The sequence below is a fragment of the Protobothrops mucrosquamatus genome, unplaced genomic scaffold, assembly GCF_001527695.2.
Source record: "Protobothrops mucrosquamatus isolate PMUCROS unplaced genomic scaffold, P.Mucros_1.0 scaffold21, whole genome shotgun sequence".
NCBI classification, from domain to species: domain Eukaryota; kingdom Metazoa; phylum Chordata; class Lepidosauria; order Squamata; family Viperidae; genus Protobothrops; species Protobothrops mucrosquamatus.
The window spans coordinates 1,372,467-1,395,958 of NW_015386406.1; the positions used below are offsets into that span (position 1 = coordinate 1,372,467).

Here is a 23,492-nt window from a genome sequence, read left to right on the forward strand (position 1 = left end):
CAATGCGTGCATTTATTCTTCTGTTGGTTTGTCCGATGTATGTGGTGGGGCAGTCGGTGCATGGGATTTCATATACTCCTTGATTTTCTAACTCAATTTTGTCTTTGGGGTTTCTTAGGATGGTGGATATTTTTCGGTTTGTGCAGAATGCTGTCTTGATGTTGTGTTTGTGGAGGATCTTGCTGATTCTGTCTGTGGTTAATCGGGTTTTCTCCCGCGTAAAATTGGAAGTGTCTTGGCGACGTTTTGACGAAGTCCCATTCGTCATCTTCAGGCTGATGTCTTCAGCTTCGTGTTTCTAGGAGTAATGTGTGATCGCAGCTGTTTCTTCCTTTTAACTGCCAGTGGGGTTTGAACTGATTGGGTGGGAGCTTGGCTGTGTTCTGATTGGGTGGAGGTGTGTTCTGATTGGTTAAGGAGCTTAGCTGTGCTCTGATTAGATGGGGGGTTGGCTGTGCTCTGATTGGATGGGGGAGTGTTCTGTTTGGGTGGGGGCTTTGTTGTGCTCAGGTTAGTCTGAGTTGCAGGGGGATTTGAGATGGTGAGCTTCATTGCTGTTGTTTGGCTTCGTGTTCGTGGTATCCAGCCGCTTTTGCTCTTTGATCCCCTCCCCCCTTTCTTCTAACCGAGCCTGAATGTCCATCCCAGAGTTGAATTCAGGGCACGCTACAGATTCATTGTCCTCTCTGGGGGTCGCGGTTGTTTCATCTACAGCCACGCTGTTCTGATCCTGCAAGGAACGGGGTGGTTGCATTCGTCGTGAATTACGGTGCTGTCCCTCCCACCCTGAGTGTCTGGTAAGCAGGTAGTAGGTCTATGCGTGGAGGACTCCGTATAAGTAAACTCCCAGATCCTTTACTTTCACTCTGACGATGTCGGCAGTTTGGCAGTTTACCTATCTATCATCATCATCAAACTTCTCTCTCTCTCTCTCTCTCTCTCTCTCTCTCTCTCTCTCTCTCTCTCTATCTATCTATCTATCTATCTATCTACCTACACACACACGTACACACAAACACACACACACACACAAACACATATATATATATCCTCTATTTTTAGTGTTTTAACAATCCCCAAGCAATTTTTTCATTACAAATATTGAGCAATCTTATAAATGCAGAGTGATGTATAGTTATCATATAGAGGTTGTACTTATAACTGAAAACACATTTAATAACTATATTTAACTGTTCCATTAATGAAGGCTAAAACTGGGAGTGGGAGCTTTCTCACTGAGAGCTGTGCGCTTCATTTCCAAAATGTTCATGTCTGCAATCACTATTGTATTTCTTTACGTTTGCCCTGAAGAATTTAGCACTTTAGTTCTACTGGCACTTGGAGTACACCAGTTTTTGGCTAATGCATTGTGCCCTGATGGCTTTTTAAACTGGTTCCTTTTGGGGGGAAAATAATGTTTTTATTTTCAGAAAAATGTGTCATTGTTTCACAGAGATATTTGTAATAACATTGAGACTCAGGAAGGACAATATTGCTTGATGTGGCAGCCATGTATAATCTTTATAGTGTCAACATGTTCCTGCTCTAGATCAGTGACATTCCTTTGTATGTGGAAATAAATGTCTACGTTATTATTTTCTGCTTTTTTGTTTCATTTTGTTTTCTTTTGCCTTACATAGAAGAAAACAAAATCTGCAATCATCAATTCTTCTTAGAAGCTATGAGTTCTAAAGAATCAATCTATGACACAACTTCCGAATTCTTTCCATGTGAAAAAAAGAGCAACAAGGATAAACTATCTAATATAGTTATGAAATAGTAAAACCAAAACATTTCAAAAGCTAGCCAGATGAAAGTATATGTCATTATCCCCTCTGTCATGGTCAGATCATGCCCTGGTGGCTATGAGATTTTCCAGTTCAGCAGGGAGGTAGGATCTATTCAAATGGTCTGCCCTTGGTGACTAATGGACCTCCTTGAATTTCATAAGGAGCTGGGGATAACCCCTATAGAGACTTTGGCCACAGTCTGGAATCAGAAAGCTGCCAAGGACTTAAACAAGATAACACCTGTGCACCTTGCCATCAGTCCTGAAACTCCCCACGGTTTACAGAGGACCTAAGGGTGCTGAAAAGGACCAAAAACAGCAAGAGCACTGTTGGAGAAAAAATAAAAACGAATTCAACTGGACAAGGATCAGAGTCACAATTAAGGCCTACCTCATTACAATAAGAGTGGTGAAACATCACTATTTCTCCAATCTTATTGTATCTGTAGAATGTTGCCCAACAGCTCTGTTCAAGATCACTAAGGCCCTTCTTGGGAAAGCGGGCCAGTGTAAGAGGCCTGCTATGGATCCCATCTATTAAGGAATTCCAGCAGGTGGGTTCAACAAGTGTATTTTCCGCTGTGGCCCCATCCCTGTGGAACACTCAAACACTGGAAATGAGAACTTCTTCCACCCTTTTAGGCATATAGCTTTCACAAACTGCATAGTCATATTAGGCTGAATTCTACATGCATGTATGGTTTATTCTATTTGTCTTTCCTGCAGCTTCCTCACTGAAAATAAATATAATGTATATGCTTTATATAAATTGGGTCTTTGGCAATCTGAGCAATTTTTTAAACAGTATTTTTATAATGGCCTCTTTAGTAGTGGAATTCCTTCACCAAAGAAATTCTTCATACATAATTATTCACTTCATCACTTTTAACAAGTGCTGCAAAATGAGGAAAAGTTTAAATCCAAGAAGTTTGGAGAATATAAACTAACCTTGAATTTATGTAATCAGTATTGAGAATCAACCGCTAGCCTAACTGGCATTTGTTTAATAAATCTGCAGCCCAGCAAAAACAAGGCTCAGTTCAATTAATAAGGTGGTTAAAGGATCCATTTAAAAGATAAAAAGTGAAACTCACTATATATCTTGGAAAGGAGGCTGATTGATTACTTTATATTGATATATTTTATCACAATTTAAACTGTTCCTGGAAAGCCATCATTTGTGTGTGTGTGTGTGTGTGTGCATGTACATACATGTATGCGTGTGCCCGCATATGTAGGATAAGTGTAGTTACAGTTTTTGAAGTGTCAGACTAGTTTTAGAAGTCCCGTTTATAAAGTGCTTGATGCAAATCACTGGCTTTCAGCCTAATCTACTTAGTAATGGGTTGAAATTCTCTCTTAAATATAATTTGACAAGAATAAATCTTGAAGAAATAAAAGTCTGCAATAGGAATGAAACACTATTATGAATAAATTAATAAATGTTGCTTTTAAAAAAAGTCTCACATGGATACCATTTGGAGAAAATATATGCTTGATATTTTCACAATGACTGGAAACCATCCCATAACTATTTTCTAGATAACATTCCCTAGACTACACTTATTATTCATCGGAGAGGTTGTCTCTGCCTCTCTGTGTGTCTCGCTCTGTGTGTGTGTGTGTGTGTGTGTGTGTGTGTGTGTGTGTCCTTCCCTCCCTCCTTCCCTTCCTCCCTTTCTCTTCCCCCCTCTCTCTGTGTGAGTGTGTATGTCTGTGTATGTCTGTGTGTCTTATCAGATTCCCAAGAACATGCTAGAGGGTTATTAATTTATTTGCTTTGAAAGAAGGAAGCAGTTCCAGAATAGCTTTGATGAAGTAAAATAAAAGCTATTAGATGGATGGGTAAGATAAGGTGTTCCTGTTCATAATTTTAAAAGAGTAAAAATATAGAAAAACATAATATATATCAGGTCAAAGAACTTTAAAATAGATTAATTGCAACTACACCTACACACACACATACAAATTTTATATAAACACCCACACACATATAAAGCAAATGGTAATAAATGACTTACATGTTCTTGTTCCTGTTGTCAAAGTTTTAAGAGGCAAATTCTCAACGTCTTCTACAAATAAGAAAAAAATATTAAAACATTTATAGTAAATCCAAGTCATTCTTTAAAATAGCATGAAATTAAACCCCAATGAAAATTCAGTACACAACAAAACCCTATTATTTTAAAGGCACTTTTTGAGATATTAGATATTCCGCTTGTAGAGGATAGAAGCTGTACATAGATAAATAAAGAGTATCATATCCAGCCCTTAATATAAAAAAAACACTGGAAAGGGAAGAGTTAATAGATCCACTAAATGTAGAAAGCATCTAAATATCCTCCTAAAGCCAGCAGGGGGTGTTGTTCCTGAGTTGTGGTTGTCAAATTCCTGCAAGGCATGACCTTGGAAAAATTCTGACAATCTTGCCTGGCTTTGATTACATGATTTTAGGTTCTCTCCTTTTCTTCTTTCTTTCCTTACCAAGAGAGTCACCCTCTGCTTCATTTGTTTAAAAAAAAATGAAGAACAGAGGGGAGAAACTTGAAATGCAAACATTCCCTCCACCCCGCAAGAATTTTATAGTTCCAATTTACACCACGTTCACACTACCTGGAGCAATCTTGATTTCCACTAAGACTTCAGAGTTCTCCTTGTAATCCATTAGTCACTTCCCTTAAGAATCAATCTTTATAGCCAACGGGGTAAAATAGGCCCAGATGTGTATGTAATGTTAGATGCTCTGACATATACCTGGAAATCATACTTTTTCTCTTTTAAAAATTCTTAGAAAGTATAGAATGAGTGACACACACACACACAGAGAGAGAGAGAGAGAGAGAGAGAGAGAGAACCTTGATCATGGAAATGGTTATATAACGTGTAGCTAATGTATAATTGTGGTATCATTCTAATTGGTATTTTCAATAAAATAACCTAACTGCTTGCTTGTTTTATCTTCAGGACAGTGATTATGCCAATCACTTCTGAGTTCAACCCTGACTTTGTATTAGTATCAGCTGGCTTTGATGCTGTGGAAGGACATGAACCTCCTCTGGGCGGGTACAAAGTGACAGCTCAATGTATGTATTCATTTTTCTTTTTAAAAAAAAATCCCTGTGCACTGACATTATTTTAGGCAGTTTCATGTAGTCCTTTCTTATTTTGACCAGATTGCTGTCATACGTGTGAATTCAACAAGCCAAACTAAGCCAATTTGAGAAAACCTGTTCCACTGTTTTACATAATACATACATACATACATACATACATACATACATACATACATATGTATATATATATATGTCAACAGTTAATTTCTACCCCTACAAAATAGGTTTTGTTTTTCTGTCTCATTTAAATGTTGTTGTTATCGGTGATATTTTATTAATACTGAAAGTGTTGTCTGGTACACATGCACCTCCTATACAAACAGCATTTTTCCTAGGTTTCATATCCAAGCACCATGGAAACTTACCAGGTTGCCTTCTCTTGCATTGCATTTGAAGTGTGAGAAACTAAGAAGGTTTCTGACAGCTGAAAATATAATTGCACAATGGAAAACAAGATGTTCATGCACACACTTAATATCAGTTTTTTGTTAGTAGTAGGAGTGCAGAGAATGAAAACAGGCAAATGCCACTTAAAAGCAAATGTGGAAAATGACAGGCCAGATTAGTATCACAGAGAGAAACATGAGAAAAGAGCATGCTTCATCTTAACCCAAGAGAAATATCAATTTGGGAATCAGTTTCAAAAGTCAGAGAGTATCAACTTTATTATAATTTTTAAAGTATACATATTTAGTTCCGCAATATTTAGTTCTAGCTATCTGTTTCAGGTCTCTGGGAGATTTTACCAAATTCATCCCTGCTTTGGGGGATTCTGACATGTGACAGAATAAAACAAAAATGGATGAGTTTCGATCATATCATCATGGCGATTATCTTTTGACCACACCTTACAGATCCTCTGGAAGGGGTCCAAATTCTGTCACCTGAATTTAACACTTAACTGTGCTTCAGCCATAACATATTGACAGAACCTTATATGAACCCTTAGTTGTCCTTCAGATGATGTGCCAGAATTGTCAAAAGTAGTAAGCAGAGCAAAACCTAAATTGATTTGATTTTACATTTGATTATATATAAATGTATTTAGTATTAATTCTTTGGTGATATAACATCCCCCTGCTGTCCTAGTAAACTTTTCAATTTGGTAGCAATAGGGGGTATTTTTGAGCGCTATACCACAAATTTATGTGTGGCCCTGGGCATCAGATTGCACACCACTCAGGTAAGGCTGATTTACTTAGGATGGAACCATTGAGAGGAAATTTTTGGCACTGTTAGAGTTGCAAACATGCACATATCATTTTTTCAATAGTCTGCCATTTGTTAAACAAATATGTAAACAATAAAGTAATTTTGATCTATTTTTTATCATGATTTCCCAATTGTTTTCTTTTTGTCACTTCATTGAACATAGCAGAGAACGTTTAAAATACCTTAATCGCTCTAGTTGTCTTATCCTTGCTTAGACCTCTCATTCATTTGGCAGAATTAATTGGTGAGAGATTTTTGTTGTTGTTGTTGTTCCTCAATGCCCTACCTTATAGCACTCTCTTCATTTGAATCTGACTCATAAATCTTATTCCAGGATTAGAACACTTTTGTTTTTTATTGACTCACACTGTCATCTTGCTGCCAGAAAGATCCTTCTTTCTATTGGTTTTAAAAATGCCCTTTTAATTTGAAAAAGAGCTGACCGAATCCACAGCATGGTTCAATATTTTCTTCCAACTGCAAGACAAAAAAATTGCAGAAAAATACAGAAGAAATGTTTGGCATGATGTTATGTGGAAGAAAAACTACACCAAAAGTACTAAAACAGCAATGAAAAGAAGAAAACAGTAATTAGAAACAAACTTCAGTTATAAAGCCGAACACGCGATTCCTCAGGACCCACAAAAGAAGTGTGACAGTGTTATGAAGTCAGATAAACAGATTTCATAAGATTAACATCTAACTAACCATTGCCATTTTATTTCAGTAAACTGCATCATATGCACTGCAATAGGTATTACCCTTGAAAAGAGTTGCTAAAGTTCTGGATTAGACTCAAAGTAGTTTTTATTTCCATACACAGCAATAGTTGATGTCAGTGGGAATGTTGTTTAGAGTCATGGCCCGCAGTTCTTTTTTTTTTCACATTATATTCTTTATCCAGTACTAATTAGAACATTTCCTTTCTACTGCCAGATATTATTATTATTTTCTTCGCTGTTAAGGTTTTTTTTAAACAGAAACAAAGGAGTGATGTTCAGAATGATGTGAAGTACCATGTCATTTGAGAAGGAAGATGCTCTATTACTCATACAGTTTAATGCATCCCATCGCATATGTAGATTCTTGGCTGTGGAAATGAAAAAGAGGTTTGGCACAGGGAATATGTGTTTGGCACATTCTATATTTCTTTTTACAATTCTGTTTCCAATATTTCTGATCACCTATATTCTTATGACACAAAACCATTTGAATGATTCATTTATTTTCAGACAGAATTTTTAACATTGCATAATTGGTTTGTCTCTGTCCCTACTTAGTTTTTTCTTCTTTTCTTCTTACCACTTCTCATTCATATTGTTTTATTTCTATTTATGTTATTGTATTTATTACTATTGCAATTTTTAATTCTAAAAAATATTTTTGTTTGTACTTCTAGATCCTTTCCCTGTTATGCAAATGCTTTAAGAGATAATGAATATATTCTAAGATAAAACAATAATATTTAACATAGAAAACAGTACATATAAAATAAAATATTATTTTATAGTTTTCCAGGTTTATAAGCTGATGGAAAAAAGTATAGAAAAAATTAAAAAATTAAAGAAATATTACTAATAATACTAACAATGAAAAATAGTTTTATGTCCATCTATTCATTGGTTTTTATGCAAAGCATACAGGAACAAAAATGCAAAGTGAAGCTGTTTTCTGGGGCAACATATCTGAATAAATTTAAGATGAATATGCAGCACATCTTTTTTTATGACAGAAGAGCAGAATTGCTTCTAGCAGTTTCTGCCTCAGATGCCAAAATAACTATCACTTGGACAAAATGTTGAAGACATCATTTGCTGCTATGGATAGGGAGAAAGTGTTTAATTTAAATGTTAATCTAAATATGAAAAATATGCTTTCAAACCAAAATGCAGCTGTATTTTAAATGTAAAATTCAGGTGAAGATGAGGGCAATAGTATGCGTATTAGAGACAGTATGACATTAAAAAGCTTTATGTTACTGGAAATTCCATGCGGAGTGTACATTAAGTGAGATTATGTTAAAAAAAATAATGCTTTAAGAAACATGTATACAAAGAATTGTATAAATTTTAAAGCAAAGTTTAACTGATGTAAAAATGAGACAAACTAAAATTAAGATTTGGACAGAGAGTTGTGAAAATAGGACAAAGAAGAAGCAGTACATATGTTTCCTGCCTTGAATTATTTATAAAAATAATAAATGTAAGAAAAAAAAAAATCTAAAAACAAATAAAAATATTTGATTCATCTATAATGTACTGAAGTATGAAACTGTTTTAGAAAGGCTTTTGCTAGCAACATTTTTAAATTTTGTAATTATTAATTTATATATTCAATTTTATAAAAATAATAGAAAAAGGATTTTCCTTCTTTTTAGTTTTTAAAAATTGTTTCTTTTTCTCATATATGAGATAAAAGGCTTTTCCTTTCTAACTCTAAATATTTTCATTCCTAGTATTTTTTTATGTTTTAGTGTTCTTGATTTATATGGGAGACACAAATATATATTAATATCTCATATATGTTTCTTGTAAAGTGTGTGACCTTTGCTAGATTGTTCCCTTTTCAATTGGTTTCTCATAAAACTGTCCAGATAAAGTGCACAATCCTTGAACAGTGATACTACTTGATTAACCCAGGTAGTTATCAAGCTGTCAGGTGGCAACTGTATTGATGGTAAACAATAAAGTGTCAAACAAAACATTGAAAGTTGGGCCTTTTGGTCTTCCATGGGAAGGCTGAACTTAGTGACTTGTTAAAACTTAGCTCTTGTTTCTTATCTTAAAGAAAATATTTGGCACTAGGGCAAAATGGAATAATAATTCATGGTAAAGAAAGATTGCCCAGAGTGATGTTTGGTACTTAGTTACTGCTATATCGTTAATGATGTTACTAATGTACCAATGCATTTAATATATTAGCCATTGAATATAAATAAATTATTGAATATTTAGCCATTGCTATCCATTTTTAGAGGTATCCATTATTATTTTTAGAGGTAACTTGCAAAATTATTTTTTTCAAAGGATTTTTGTTTTAACTGAAATATAACCCAAGAGTTATATCAAAGGAATGGGTGAAGATGGAAAAATACAAGGGGACAAGTTGAATCACAAGGAGAAAAAAATGAAAATCAACAGTGCAATATTTATTAGATCAATTGTGACAATCAAAATTTCACTTCCAATTTTTAAGATCCCTTTTCCTGCTGAATTATGTAAGGAAGAGAAAAACCTAGCAACATACATCTTTCCCTCCATTCCTAAATTGGAATTTAAGAGAATTTATCAGAAATAACTGGATGAGTTTCTGATGTGTTATAAAATATTGTTAAATGCATAATTGAGGTTTCAAAGCAAAAATAAATGCTTTTCCATGTTTAATAATATAAAATCAAGTTATTTGATTCTGTTTCAAGTACCAGTCTTTTGAAAAGAAGGGAAATGAAGTTACAGAATATGGGAAAAGTAGTCGCTAAAGTTTTAGATGATGCAGTAAGTAAACAAAGAAATAATGTAATGTATGGATGCGCTTTGTTTACTTATCGTGTGAATCATCACAACGTATTATGATAGGCCTAATAGAAGTTGCTAAAATACTTACAAACATTTAAAAATAGCAGAATTATTTTCAGGGAGGAAAGTAAAAGAAATGCAAACTTGCATTGGCAGTTCTTTGGAGGTGGGGAATGCAACTTCTTGTTTGCTTGTTCAGCAGCTGCATTTCAAGCTGTGACAAGCTGTTGACACTTCTAATCTTCCAACTCTATCTAGTAGACATTGATAGCCCAAGAGGCAAATTGAAAGGCATAATTTTTCATTTAGGTACTGATCCATCCTTTCTGTCTTGTAAGTAAGAGCTGATAAAACAAGTAATGCCAACCATAGCCCTTCCAAATACTTTTTTGTTTAAATAAAATTATATTGAAAACAATATATCTGACAAGTTTTTATTCTTAAGAAGTTCACATCCTTGGTACTAGAAGAAAACTCTGAGTAACAAGGAGAACATAATATTATTTTTCTAGATCTTTAGGTAAGAACACAGCAAATAAATAGTTTGTTATGCTATTTAGTATATGGCAGTTTCCTGCTGAACTTTTAAAGGTGTTAAGAATTGTTACCTCAAATGTTTTACCAAACAAACACTTCTTATCAGTAGCAATAATCTCACAGCATCTCCTTGGCCATGGACTTCAAAAAACAAAGGTACAATAATCCTTAGTCTACCAGACATTGTTCCGGGGAAGACAGACATATTTAAGAGTCTGAATTCCCTTCTGGTTTGTCACGTAAAGTCGTTAGAAGCAGTCTGTGACCTAATCAGCGAGTTCATCTTTTTTGCACTCTTTTCCTGATACATACCCTTTGAAAGTTTGTATCATCATTGGGAATCCTCCATTAGCCCACACATATATTTCCTTAACTTCCAGCAATTAGCTAAGTTATTTTTTTTTAATCTGTTTTAATTTAGAAACTATTATGAAATAAGGAAAAGGAAATATAAAATATTATAGAAATAGAAATAGTCCCCTTTTAAAAGCAATTTTTTCAATATGTGCATCGTGGGCCACACACATCTTCAGCTCCAAATAAAAACCCTTATTTTATCAAGATGAGAATTTTACTTTATAGTAAGGAGAGTAATTGTAAACCCTGTATTTGCAAGATGCTGGAAACTGGAACAGGATAATCAAGTATCTAAGTAGGTCTTGTATGTGATTTGGCTGTAATTAATTGTTAAAAATTAAATGCTCATGAGCATTAAAGAAAATGTTTCGGGGAAGTCTATTTCTATTTCTAATTATATAGTTTAGAACATATTTTGCCAGTCTGGACTCCCTCTATATATGTTAATTTCAGCTCTCAACATTCTCAGCTAATTTAGGGAGGAATAAATTATTAATTTAGATAGGAATAAATTTTCTCCTACTCAGTTCTGGGATCCAAATTAAAACATCACAGACAAATGTTTTGTCTCATTTGAACACATCTAACAAAGGGCAGCCCACCATTTTTATGGATACTAAATTCATATTAAGTGCTGAAATGCAAGATATTTTTATCAGTTTTCCATATTTAATATTCCACGGTCTTCTGACCACATAAGTCGTTAGTGAAAATCAAATCAAAATACAGTGATCAAAGATTAGAAATGTATGAAACAAAATCTATTACCAATCTATATCATTTACATATTTCATTCTATTATAACAATTTGTGAATTAAAAATAGTGGAATTATTATAAAATTATTATTATCTTTTTAGTATCTTTTTATATTTATTTTCTTTTAAAATATATTTTAGTGTTAGTTATTCTTTGTAGTCATTCTATTCTCCACCATAGGTTTTTAGTTGTGTTTCAGCCAATGAAGAGACCTCCATAGCAGCAGATCTATGAGATAATACAGAGTGGTTGTCAGTCCATTGCTTTACAACTATATACTTAGTATCAGTCTAAAATTTATTTCAGCTGAATATTGATGCTTCTGTTATTAGACCACACCTTCCCATTCCAGTTCCTTACAGGTTTTAAAAGAGATTATTATAGGATAATAACTATAGTTCAATTCAATAGGAAGGACACTAAATTGGGCAAGGAGGGAGGGAAGGAGAGAGAGAGAGAGAGAGAGAGAGAGAGAGAGAGAGAGAGAGAGAGAGAGAGAGAGAGAGAGAGAGAGAGAGAGAGAGAGAGAGAGAACAAACAGAAAAATGGGGCTAAGGAAAAAATCAGGAAGATATTTTGTTGTTGTTTCTCTAGATTGAGAAAGACAGGAAAAGGAAAGCTCACTTTGCAGCAAATTATTTTGTTCTTTTGTGCATTTCTGACAATATTTTGAACCATGAATCAGGAAATGAAATGCTATAAATAAGGACCCTCAAGCAGAGCTTTGGAATAAATTAATGTGTAATTTAAGCATAAAAATGCAAGAATGTCAGCCTGTCTTCCTAAATATAATTAGGATATACCGTGGCTTTTTTAAAAAAGAAAGTCATTATTATTCAGCCCCTGATTTGCCTTTAAATAAAAAGCCTGCATAATGTCTTAAAGATTTTTTGTTTACTCTTTGTCTGAAGAAGAATGCAACTTATGTATACATTTGGTCTGTCCTTCACTTGTCAGTCTTGCAATCCAGGCTGGCACCATATCAAAACTACAGATTCATTGAATCATTCTATCACAGTCAGAGACATCTATGGAAACTGTGTGTGTCAAAATTGTCAAGATGGTAGTTGTGCAATAGAAGCCCCAACCCTGTAAAGTGTTGCCCATGTCAATAGGGATGGAGGTTTAAGTATGTGTTCACAGTCACAGAAGACTCCTTTAGTAATTCAAATGTAAGGAATGTTGATTATAATGATATTTCAATTCATTAATTCTCAAGAAAGGATATAAATAATTCAAATGGATCACTCCTCCTAAAATTAAAAAAAAACAACCCAGAATCTAACTGGGACTATTGGGAATTAGAGAAATATTTGAGAACCCTGAAATTTCATCGAAATAGAAACCTAGGTTAAAAAAAATAAACTAAAAGAGCACAACTAAAGAAAACAATCCCACCATTCAAAGACATCCAGATAGTCCATGTTCTGTAGCCATGAAATGTTAGCTATTCTTTGAAAAAGAAAAGAAAAAAGAAAAAAATTGCCCACGGAAATGGCATATTCTGTTTGAACGCCTTTAAACTTTAGGCGTTGTGGATAAGGGCAAGGCTGGATAATAAGTTTTTTCTGTTTCTTTCAATTTCACTATATTTCCTGTTTCTGAACTTAGCCAGTGCAAAAACGGTTGCAGAAACTGAAGGCTCAAACCAAACAAAAGAAACTATGTACTATCAGTAGCAATTCCTGCCATTGCAGAAAAATAGGATATTTAGGCATTAATCACTAAGATGTGGTTAATTATTTCATTTAGGGATAGCAGGTTAAGCTCCCAAAGCTGAGCTTATACTCCATTGGCTTGGGGTGATTAATAACAACATCTATTCTACACTTGACACAGTCTCTGGAAAGCAAGGCTGAACATTCATTCCTGAATGGATGAAAGTAATATTCCCCAAACCAGGTCTTCCAGATAAATTGGACTCTCATCCATCTTTAGAAATGAAAGAGTGAGAGCGAAAAGGAAGTGAGAAGGAGGAGTCTACTAAATTTTGACAATAACCTGAGCTTAAATAAAAATCTTGGCACGTACTAAAAATAATGTTTGATGGAAAGAGTTTATTTTGTTTTCTAAGGCTCTGGGGAGTAAAATATTTTTCCAAAACCAAAATAGCAATATGTAAATTAAGAGTACAAAAGCCCAGTTTTACGATTTAGGCTGCAGTATAGTTCATTTCTATCTTTCTTGCCATTGTTTTTTTAAAAAAAACAGTCAGAACATCAAAGGAAAATGGCATGTGTTCTAAATCAGAGCTCCAGTGCCGAAGTATGACAGCACAAAAAAAATTAAAACTAAATAAATGTGCTGTTTTAGCTCTCATATTTTCCTCAGAATTGCTGCTTATGAAATCAGTTGCTTTAAAGACACGGAGTTTGGTTGGTTATTGGTTTAGTTCCCCTTCTAAATTCCTTTATTTGTTTGATCTTATTTTATAAACTCTGATGCTGGTGCCATGGTAAAAACATATTCCGTCTCCTCTTAAGAAATACAATAATAAAATCTCTTTGATCTTACTTTACAAAATCAGATGTTAGTACTGATATGGTAAAAGACCTTTCCTCTCTTCCCAAAAAGTTTAATAACAAAATCAGTAGTCACAATGTTTGAGCTCCTGATCCAGTTCTTTAAAAGTTTCTCAAAGATAGATGGAATAAAATAAATACTTGGGTTCAAAAAGATAGCACAATATGTGTTAGTAGACAAATATGAAATTCTCCCCTCCAATCTACACTGCAATGTTTTAGGTTACATCAGGGCAATGGCTTCCATTGGTGAAGCACAAATCGTAAGATGGCAGATGGAGTATTATATGGGACCACTTATCTCTAATTGTTTCTACCAACCCAGTATGTTTGGGCAGACGGATGTGCACCAAACCCCTTTAATTAAATGCTGCCATCTCATGGGATCAAGGAAGCTTGCCTTCTCTGTCGTGATCTGCACCCTCTGTAATGTTATTCCCCCAAAGAATTGATTGGCACCTTCTATCCTGAGGTTCTGATAAGCCCCTAAGACCTTATTCTGTTCCAAGACCTAGAGTTAATATGGTTGCTATCTACTGGTGGAGTCCCTATTGTATTTTTTTATTGTTTGTTGTTTAGTTGCTTTAGTCTAGGCTGCCTATTTATATGTTTCAAAACTGTTTTAATTATTTTATTGTTTTGGGGATTTTGTAAGCCATCCAGAGCCTTTTGTAGAGGGCAGTCATACCCTCTAATCTTTTTAATTTAGTTTAATGAATCTGAGCATTGGTTCCCCAGACATGCACTAGAGCAGGGCTTTTCAACCAGTGGTACGGGTACCACCTGTGGTACATTGGCATCTGGCAGGTGGCACGTGACCATCCTAAAAAAGTGGTAGCGGGGGAGGGGAATGAGCTGAACCGGTGGCAGCACCGCACAAGCCTGAGCGAGAGATGGCTGCAGAGCTGTCAGGGCTCAGCAGAAGCACCAGGATCAGTGTCGCTTTCCAGCTGATCGGCACTTCGGGGCTGTCAGGACTCAGTGGAAGCGCCAGGATCAGCGCCAGGCTCCAACTGGAGCTTGGCACTGATCCTGGTGCTTCTGCTGAGCCCTGAAGACGCACCAATCAGCTGAAAAGCAGCACTGATCCTGGCACTTCTGCTGAGCCCAGAAGAAGCACCGATCAGCTGGAATGTTGCAGCCTCTCCAGGGTCTTGTGATTTACATTCAGATGCATGGCAACTGATTCATATTTATGACGGCCACAGTGTCCCAGGGTCATGTGAAGTGACCAAAACCTGCTGCAACCACCCAGCAGACGGGGGGAATAAAAAAAAACCCGTAAATAAAAACCAAACACTTCCCACCCCACCTCCACTGCTCATAACAATGAAAATCTCGAACAGGAGGAACAGCGCTGCCGGGTGGGCAGGCAGGTGTCTTGCTTGGCTGTGGCTTGGGGGGCAGTTTTTTCAGTGCCATTGTAACTTCGAACAAGCACTAAGCGAACTGTTGTAAGTCAAGGACTACCTGTACTTTATCACTTTTTTCCTTTTTTTTTTTTGTTGTTCATCAAGTTTTTGACACCTTGCTAGGCGACTGGTGGTACTTGGATGTTGCCATATCCTAAAAGTGGTACAATGGGTGAAAAGATTGAAAAGCCCTGCACTATAGAAATGCTTGCAAAATTACTGTATATCAGTTAGGATTTTTTTTTCTTTATTTGCACACTATTGGATCAAGAGTAGGCACCAGGTGTCCCTTTGTTTCTTCTCCCATTCCTAGTATCTTAACAGAAATGGGAACTGTTATTAGCTTCAAATCCATCCTTGAACTAAAGCTTGACTTTATATTTCTGTGAAAGATGTTTCATATTCTTGATGAGGGCTGATTATGGCAAGATTTATCTTTTAGAAGTCATGATGGCAACATATGTTAATTGATTTTCTTATATAGGTATCTATTAAATTATATGATACATTGAATAATTATATATTTTTATGTTTTAGAATTAAATATTGGCTTTAAGCATAATATCCAGGTTTGCAGCAAATTAAGATAAAGAATAATTGCCTTTTTTATACATCAACCAAACAGCCGAAGCATGAAATTGGTCATCCAGTCACTTGTCTTTGTGGCTCTACCTTAAAGCAAATATTTACTGAATCTCATTTATGGTTGCAATCTGTGCAACATCTTCACCTTGTCTCCCATTATATATTAACCCAGCTTGTGAGACTGTAGGAAAGGATTCTGCCTTTGGTTTGATATAAGGTGATTTTGGGGGATAATTACAGGAGTAAGAACTCCCTTGGTTGTGATACTATCATTGTGTAATTCTGCCTTTCAGGGTATGTCAGGCATTTTCAATAGTCCAATTCTGTCAACCGTTTGATATTTAAGACTTTATACTGGTTACATCACTTTCTGATTCTGAACCTTTTATTTGGTGAAGTGAGCTTCAATTCAGGAGAAGATTTGTATCAGAATAACAGAGTTGTAAGGAACCTTGGAAGTGTTCTTGTTCAACCAAGTCCAGCTTTTGATTTTCTCTTTTTGGTATATAACTCAGGGGTAGTCAACCTTGGCTCTTTTATGACTCGTGGACTTCAATTCCCAGAATTCCTGAGCCAGCTTAGCTGGCTCAGGAATTCTGGGAATTGAAGTCCACGAGTCATAAAAGAGCCAAGGTTGACTACCCCTGGTATATATGGTTTTACATATATACCAAAGTCTTTGTTGTTTTAATTTAGTTCTGTAAGCCATATTATCATGTTCAATGAATAGCATTGCAATTATTATCCTCATAATCGTCATGATATCAGGGAGTTTGAGGATTGCAGCTTGTTTTATACAAACAAAATATTGGTAGAGAACAATGTATTTCCCACTATATGCAGTACAGTTGAACTGAATGAATGTTGGCTGAAATCTAGCTTTTTAAAAAGCATCTTTCAAATTTTCAATATAATCCAACAACATAAAGTATTTCAAACTTTGTCATGAAGTTCTATCCAAAGGTTTTCCTTTAGGTTATTACTGATGAGGAAACTCAATATTTCTGAATTCACAAAATTAAACAACAATCTCAATCACTTAATAATCACATAATATTGCCAGGGTTAGAAAGATGTAATATTTCACATTCTATAAAGAAAGAAAATCCAAACACTGTTTCCTTGAACCTAATCTCTCCTGAACATTCAGGAGTTGGTTGCATGCCGCTCTGGAAATCTGGCACAAGCAATGTCTGTTTTATTCTGACCATATAAAATAGCAGCTTCATATGCACCACAATAGCAGGAAAAATATAGAAGTAATTTTACAACTTAGTGATATACATGGGTATCATCCAACATAAGTTATCCATCAAATGTGAGAAAAAGAGAGATGATCCTGCTATTAAAAAAAGATGATAGGATAACAGCAGGGGAGATTTTTTTTATTTCTACTTTTCTTTGGTCTTTTCCTCAGAGGCATATTTTTTTCAAATGGATCTAAGCACAACAATTGACACAAAGAGTAAAGATAGTTCTACTTTAATGTCCTCTCATTCAGCAACCTTTCATAGTTATGACAGTGCTGAACAAAAGGTACTTATGACAAGTCTTAATAGTTGCAGCCATGATTGCTATTTGAAATCTTCATTGCTAGCTTCCAACAGGTAAAGTCAATGGAGAAACTGGCAGAAGGTCACAAATGCTAATCGTGTCACCACAGAATAGCAATGGCATTTAGACTTATATACCACTTTGCAGTCCTTTCTAAGTGGTTTACAGAATCAGCATACTACCCACAAGAATCTGGCTCCTCGTTTTACTGATCGGGTGGAAGGCTGAGAATGCTTCAACAGTAGAAGATCACCTAACAATGGCATTTGGGACTGCTATTACTGCCATTGTACATTGGTGCAGTCATGTGACATTGCACCTCACAACTTAGCAATGGAGTTCCCAGTCCCAATTACTTTTGGTAACCAAGGATTGCCTGTAAAGAGATAGATAAGGTCTATTTGGTTACCATAAATGAGTTTAAGTCTCCAAAACCAGACCAATTACATTTATAATACAGTTGCAGTTGTTAACCACATGAATCCCAAATGGTTGTTAAATGTGCCAGCTTCCCCATATAGTATTTTATTGGAAGCCAGTTTTGTAATTGCAATCACATGACCTCTTATAATTGTGAGCAAGTTGCCAAGTATCCAAATCATAATCACATCACTTTGAGGACTTTGCGAGGGTCATAGTTTTGAAGACCAGCTGAAATACAGCACCATTGTAACTTTAAATGGTTGCTGAACGAATGGTAGTTAACCAAGGACAACCTGTATTAAACCACCACATGAACATCAGATCCTCTCCCCTCAAAAGCAGATACAAAAGTTTGTTTTTAAAAAAATGTTTGTCATCTTTGTGTTATGTTCAAAATAGATATGTGCTTTGAAAAATACTTGTTTTCCTTTCAGACTTTGTTGTGTGTATGTATATGTGTGCTGCTGAATCACAACCTGGAAATAAACCCTAAATGTAAACTGTATGCACTCTCTGTGCTCTTTTCTGGATAATTTCGAGATTGTGTAAGGCCAGGCTGTTGGACATACAAAAAATTATCTCACATACTGTATATTTACTGTATCTTTTTGGCTCAAATATACAATAATCTGTTACATTCATTGTCTTACTCATTCACTAACACACCATAGATAGTTTATTCTTTTGCTGACACACCCTGAGCAATTCATATAAAGCATATTTTTGATAGCCAGTATCCACCCACATATATTCACTTAGGAACTATATCAGAATAAAGGAAGAATTCATTTGTATTGTTTGGATCAAAATACATTGTGGTGTTTGGATTTAGAATGTAAGATAATTTGTGTCTTATTCATAGAGGAAAACTATATTTAGATGCCTGGAATTAAGGAGAGATTAATTTCAGCCATGGAATAATAAAACATTAGAACATTAACAAATCTGTAGCTATGTTTCAGGCTCAGAAGTTTTATTATGTTCACATCTATAGAGTATAAAATGCTACTGGCAAACCTGCTCTACAAATTAATTTAAGTTTCCCTATTCACATTTTTATGTTACAGAGGTATTTTAAAAGTTAGTTCTGTATCTTAACAATACAATAACGGAAATCTATTTCTATGCCTATATATCAGTTCTTCCATGGAATATTTTAAAGGCTTGGTGCATTGATCGATGGATGGAAGACCAAGGTTTTCTATGTAACATGCTTGACTCAGCCTTCTGCTCCACTCCCACTCAGAGCGAAAGGCTAGCAAACACATATATGTTATCTGTTCCAGTCCACTGTGGTACCAGGAAAGAAACAGGAGCATCTTGTAGATCACTACTGGAACTGCAATATCCCACATACTCATTTGTTTTTAGAAACATGCACTAAGAAAATTGTAACAGTGAATGCTGGAATTTTAAGCAATTCATCATTTTTTTTCATCATTATTACTTCTATGGGATGATAATAGGTCTATCTTACTATGATAACCAGAGCTTCAAATTATATGTAGGTATGTAAACTGCATGGATAAGTCAAGGCAGCTGCCAGGAGTCAACACCAATTTGAACACCAACACATTTTTTAAAAAAACAAACAAACAAGTCAAAGTATTTTCATCCTACTACTGGTTATAGCTCAGAGGAGTGCAGGAAGAAGTAAACTCTAAAGGAAAAAATAGGTGTAAATGTAAATCTTTATTTAGCAGAATACTTTCTCTCAGCTCATAGCTTGCTTTCTGAGTGCATATTCTAGCATCCTTAAATAATCCTTCCTCTGACTGTGTTTGAGGTTTTAGCAGTTATTAGTAGCAGCTATGAAAAACCTATTATGCTCTTTTAATTAGTAAAAACAAATATTTGGGGATTGCCTGGAGAATATTATTTTGATGTCTCTTAAGAGCAGTTTACTTTTAAACCCTTATATTCCAAAGTTGGTTCTAGTAATTCATTCTTTAAAAGGGAAAACTTCTCTTTAAAAGGGATTGCTGAGAAATCTTTTGACAATAACAATTTCAACAAATTGATCACATTTCCTGAACACCTAGTCAGTTGTTCTTGTATCTTAGCTTTTTGAAGTCCATGTTGATTGATAACAGAAGGTTTCTGCGATATCCTGTACTTGGAAAATTCCAAGTGGTAGAGCCAGATGTTACATCTGAATATCAATTATAGTTTTTAGGGTCTCAGGAGGATTTATAATGTTAAGTCAGCGATCAAAATAGCTTCCCCGATCAAACTTCAATGGGTCATATTGGTAGGCAAGAACTTCAGGTTTCCATTGACACATTTTTGTAATAGAACAGAAAGTTGCTCGAAATATATTATTTGGAAATTACAATTAATCACAAGGCTTTGTGGGCCAAATTTCAGTTTCAACATAGTTTTCTCAGTTTTGTTGAATTTCATCTATTACTTCTGCAATAAAAATGACAACAATCTAATTTCTGGCAGTTTACGCCATATGTCAGATGGATCGTGAGAAGTCAAAGACAAAAGACAAGTGACTAACTCCTCAAGGTGTGTTGTAATTCCTAAGAAATGTAGCATGTTTCAGAGTCCCTCTGCTACCACAAAATAGAATTGATTAAACATGATGGCTCACATCCACAAGTGCTTGCACACTACATTCAAAGGCCAATGACCTTAGAGTTTTTCCCCAAAGAGAAAATGTTTATCTGTTTTATGCACAAATAATGCTCTAGGGTAGAGGTTTATTTACAGGAATAATTCAAATTTATCAAATTTATTCATCAAAATTATTGATGTCCTTTTATTTAGGGTGGTCAGGAAACTTAGGTACAAGGTTTCTATCAATTTCAAATGTTCAACAGAATTTTATGACCAAATCAGATTAAGTCATATTTTATCACCCAATTAAATGATTTTCATGAAATCTGAAAACATGAAGAAATTCCCTGCCTCTTTATCATTTTCAGAAGAGATTTCTATAACATTTTAGAATACAAGTTCATTTATGACTTCTGAGTAACTTGCTTGAGGATTGCAATATAGTGGCAATTTTGAAGGGTCACAAATAAATCTGTAGGAAGCAATACCAGGGCAACTGAGTTTTCTACTTCTGAAAAATACTGCTGATTAGAAATTTTCAGAAAAATCTGACCTGCAAATTATCCTTATTTATAAAGTAAATAAATCCTTCCTAATACACATAGTTATAGAGGAAAACAAATGAACATAACATAAATTATTATGAAGAATGCTAGTATGATATAATGCGGTAAGAAGTACAAAATGGGTTGGTTGTGGTCAGCTGAGAAATTTTGTGGGTATTTCCAAAATATATAACTATGTCAGCATCTCCGTCTTCAGAAATACTGCTTGAAATCTTGAAGATTACCAACCAGTTATGATAGTTCAGGGAATTCAACCTTATCAGATTTGCAGATGATACTAAGTGGGCAGGAACAGCCAACACCCTAGATGATAGGCTCAAGATCTAGATGGATCTTGGCAGTCTTGAATACTGGGCCTTATCTAACAAAATGAAATTCAATGTAGAGAAAAGTAAAGTTTTACACTTAGGCAAGAAAAACCAAAAGTACACATACAGATTGGGTGAAACCAGGCTTAATAGCAATAACTATGATAAAGATCTTGGAGTCTTAGTGGACAATCAACAGCAGCCAAAAAAGCCAATGCAATTCTAAGTCGCATTAACAGAGGGATTCAATCAAGATCATGTGAGGTACTAATACCATTCTATAACACCTTAGTAAGACCATACCTAGAATACTGCAACCAATTTTGGTCTCCACACTATAAAAAAGATGTTGAGACTCTAGAAAAAGTGCAGAGAAGAGCAACAAAGATGATTTGGGGACTGAAGGCTAAAACATATGAAGAACGGTTAGAGGAACTGGGCATGGTTAGTCTAGTGAAGAGAAGGGCCAGGGCGAGACATGATAGCAATGTTCCACTATTTGAGGGGCTATCACAGAGAGGAAGAGATCAACCTATTTTCCAAAGCACCTGAAGGCCAGACAAGGAATAATGGATTGAAACTGATCAAAAAGAAATTCAACCTAGAAATAAGGAGAAATTTTCTGACAGTGAGAACAATCAACCAATGGAACAGTTTGCCTTCAAATGTTGTGGGAGTTTCATCCCTGGAAGCTTTCAAGAATAGACCGGACTGCCATCTGTCAGAAATGGTGTAGAGTCTCCTGCTTGGGTGGAGACCTACAAGGTCCCTTCCATCTCTCTACAAGGTCCCTTCCATCTCTCTTTTTCTAATTCTTTCCATACCTAATGTGAGGACGTGATTATCAGCTGTCTCACAAAACATCTGCCCTAGAAGGATTTTTTATTTTTATCTTATTTTGTGCCTTTGAGTCAGTCTTGACTCTTGGCCATTATGAAGCTCTTGGCAAGTCCTGAAGTTTTCCTGGCAACATTTTCAGAAGTGGTTTGTCATTGCCTCCTTCTAAGCCTGAGAGAGAGAGAGAGAGAGCGAGCGAGAGAGAGAGAGAGAGAGAGAGAGAGAGAGAGAGAGAGAGAGAGAGAGAGAGACTGGCCCAGAGTCACACAGCTAGCTTTGTGCCAAGAATAGAACTCAGTTTTCTGGTTTCTAGCCTGAGTCCTTAACCATTAGAACAGTGGTGGCGAACCTATGGCACGGGTGCCAGAGGCGGCACTCAGAGCCCTCTCTGTGGGCATGTGCGCCATCGCCCCAGTCCTATGCATTCAGCTGGGTTTTATAAAACCTTTTCACTTTAGGCCTCCAGCGCCGTGTACAAAAAAAAAAAAAAGTTTCAATCAATCAGTCAATTTCAACTTCTTGTGGGAAAGAAAAAGATCTTGCAAAGTTGGAATTGATTGATTGAACTTTTTAGTCCCACCCAGTCTGCTGTTACCACTGCAGCCACACCCACCCAATGGGCCACGCCCACCCGGCACCCAACGATGCATAAGTGGGTTTTGGGTTGCAGTTTGGGCACTCGGTCTCTAAAAGGTTCGCCATCATTGCACTAGAACAAGCTGGTTCTCCTGGTGCAATTAGTCATTCACAAAGGATCCGTATATATAACAAAAGGAAAGAAACACTCTTGGGTGTAGCCACCCACCACTTTAATTTCTAAGGCTGTCTTAGAGGTGAGGGTGGAACCCAGAGAAATATAGAGAACTGCAGGTCATGCTTGATGGTGGTGCTTTGTAGCATGCTAACTTCTTATTCATTTTATTTAATTAAAATAATGCCAAAGTAAAATAGTTGGGTAAGAAAATCATCCTACTGACACCCAAAAATATGATTTCATTTGGTAGGCATGTTTTTGCCCTAAGAACTATGTTTGGGACTAGATGAGAGATTGTTACCCTTATTCAGCGTAAAGTAGGTGTTTATATATAATAATTATTTTCAAAACATACAGTATATACTCGTATACAGTTATATTTGAGGCATTGAAAAATAAAGCTTTTGGCAAATTGCTGAGATCTTGATGTTTCCATTTTTATCTATTTAATTTTCCATTTTATTTATATGACCAATTTGTAGTTCTTCATTTATTTATTTATTTATTTATTTATTAATTGCATTTATATCCCGCCCTTCTCCTTACGGACTCAGGGCGGCTGACAATTGAATAAAATACTAACATATATACATACTTAATTAAAATTTGATTAAAACGAAATATTTAAATATGTCCAATTTAAAAGTAATTAAAACCCCCTTTAAAATCCCTCAGGCCAGTCCCG

The 23,492-nt window shown here is 35.5% G+C and overlaps 1 protein-coding gene across 1 annotated transcript in view; it reads left to right on the plus strand.

The window, feature by feature from the left end:
* The window catches only part of HDAC9 (histone deacetylase 9), a 237,649-nt gene that overhangs the window by 195,347 nt on the left and 18,810 nt on the right, over nucleotides 1-23,492 (plus strand). Inside the window, exon 20 of the mRNA XM_015810790.1 lies at nucleotides 4,754-4,872. Coding sequence (XP_015666276.1) covers nucleotides 4,754-4,872 — 119 coding nt within the window. The remainder of the gene's footprint in view (nucleotides 1-4,753; nucleotides 4,873-23,492) is intronic.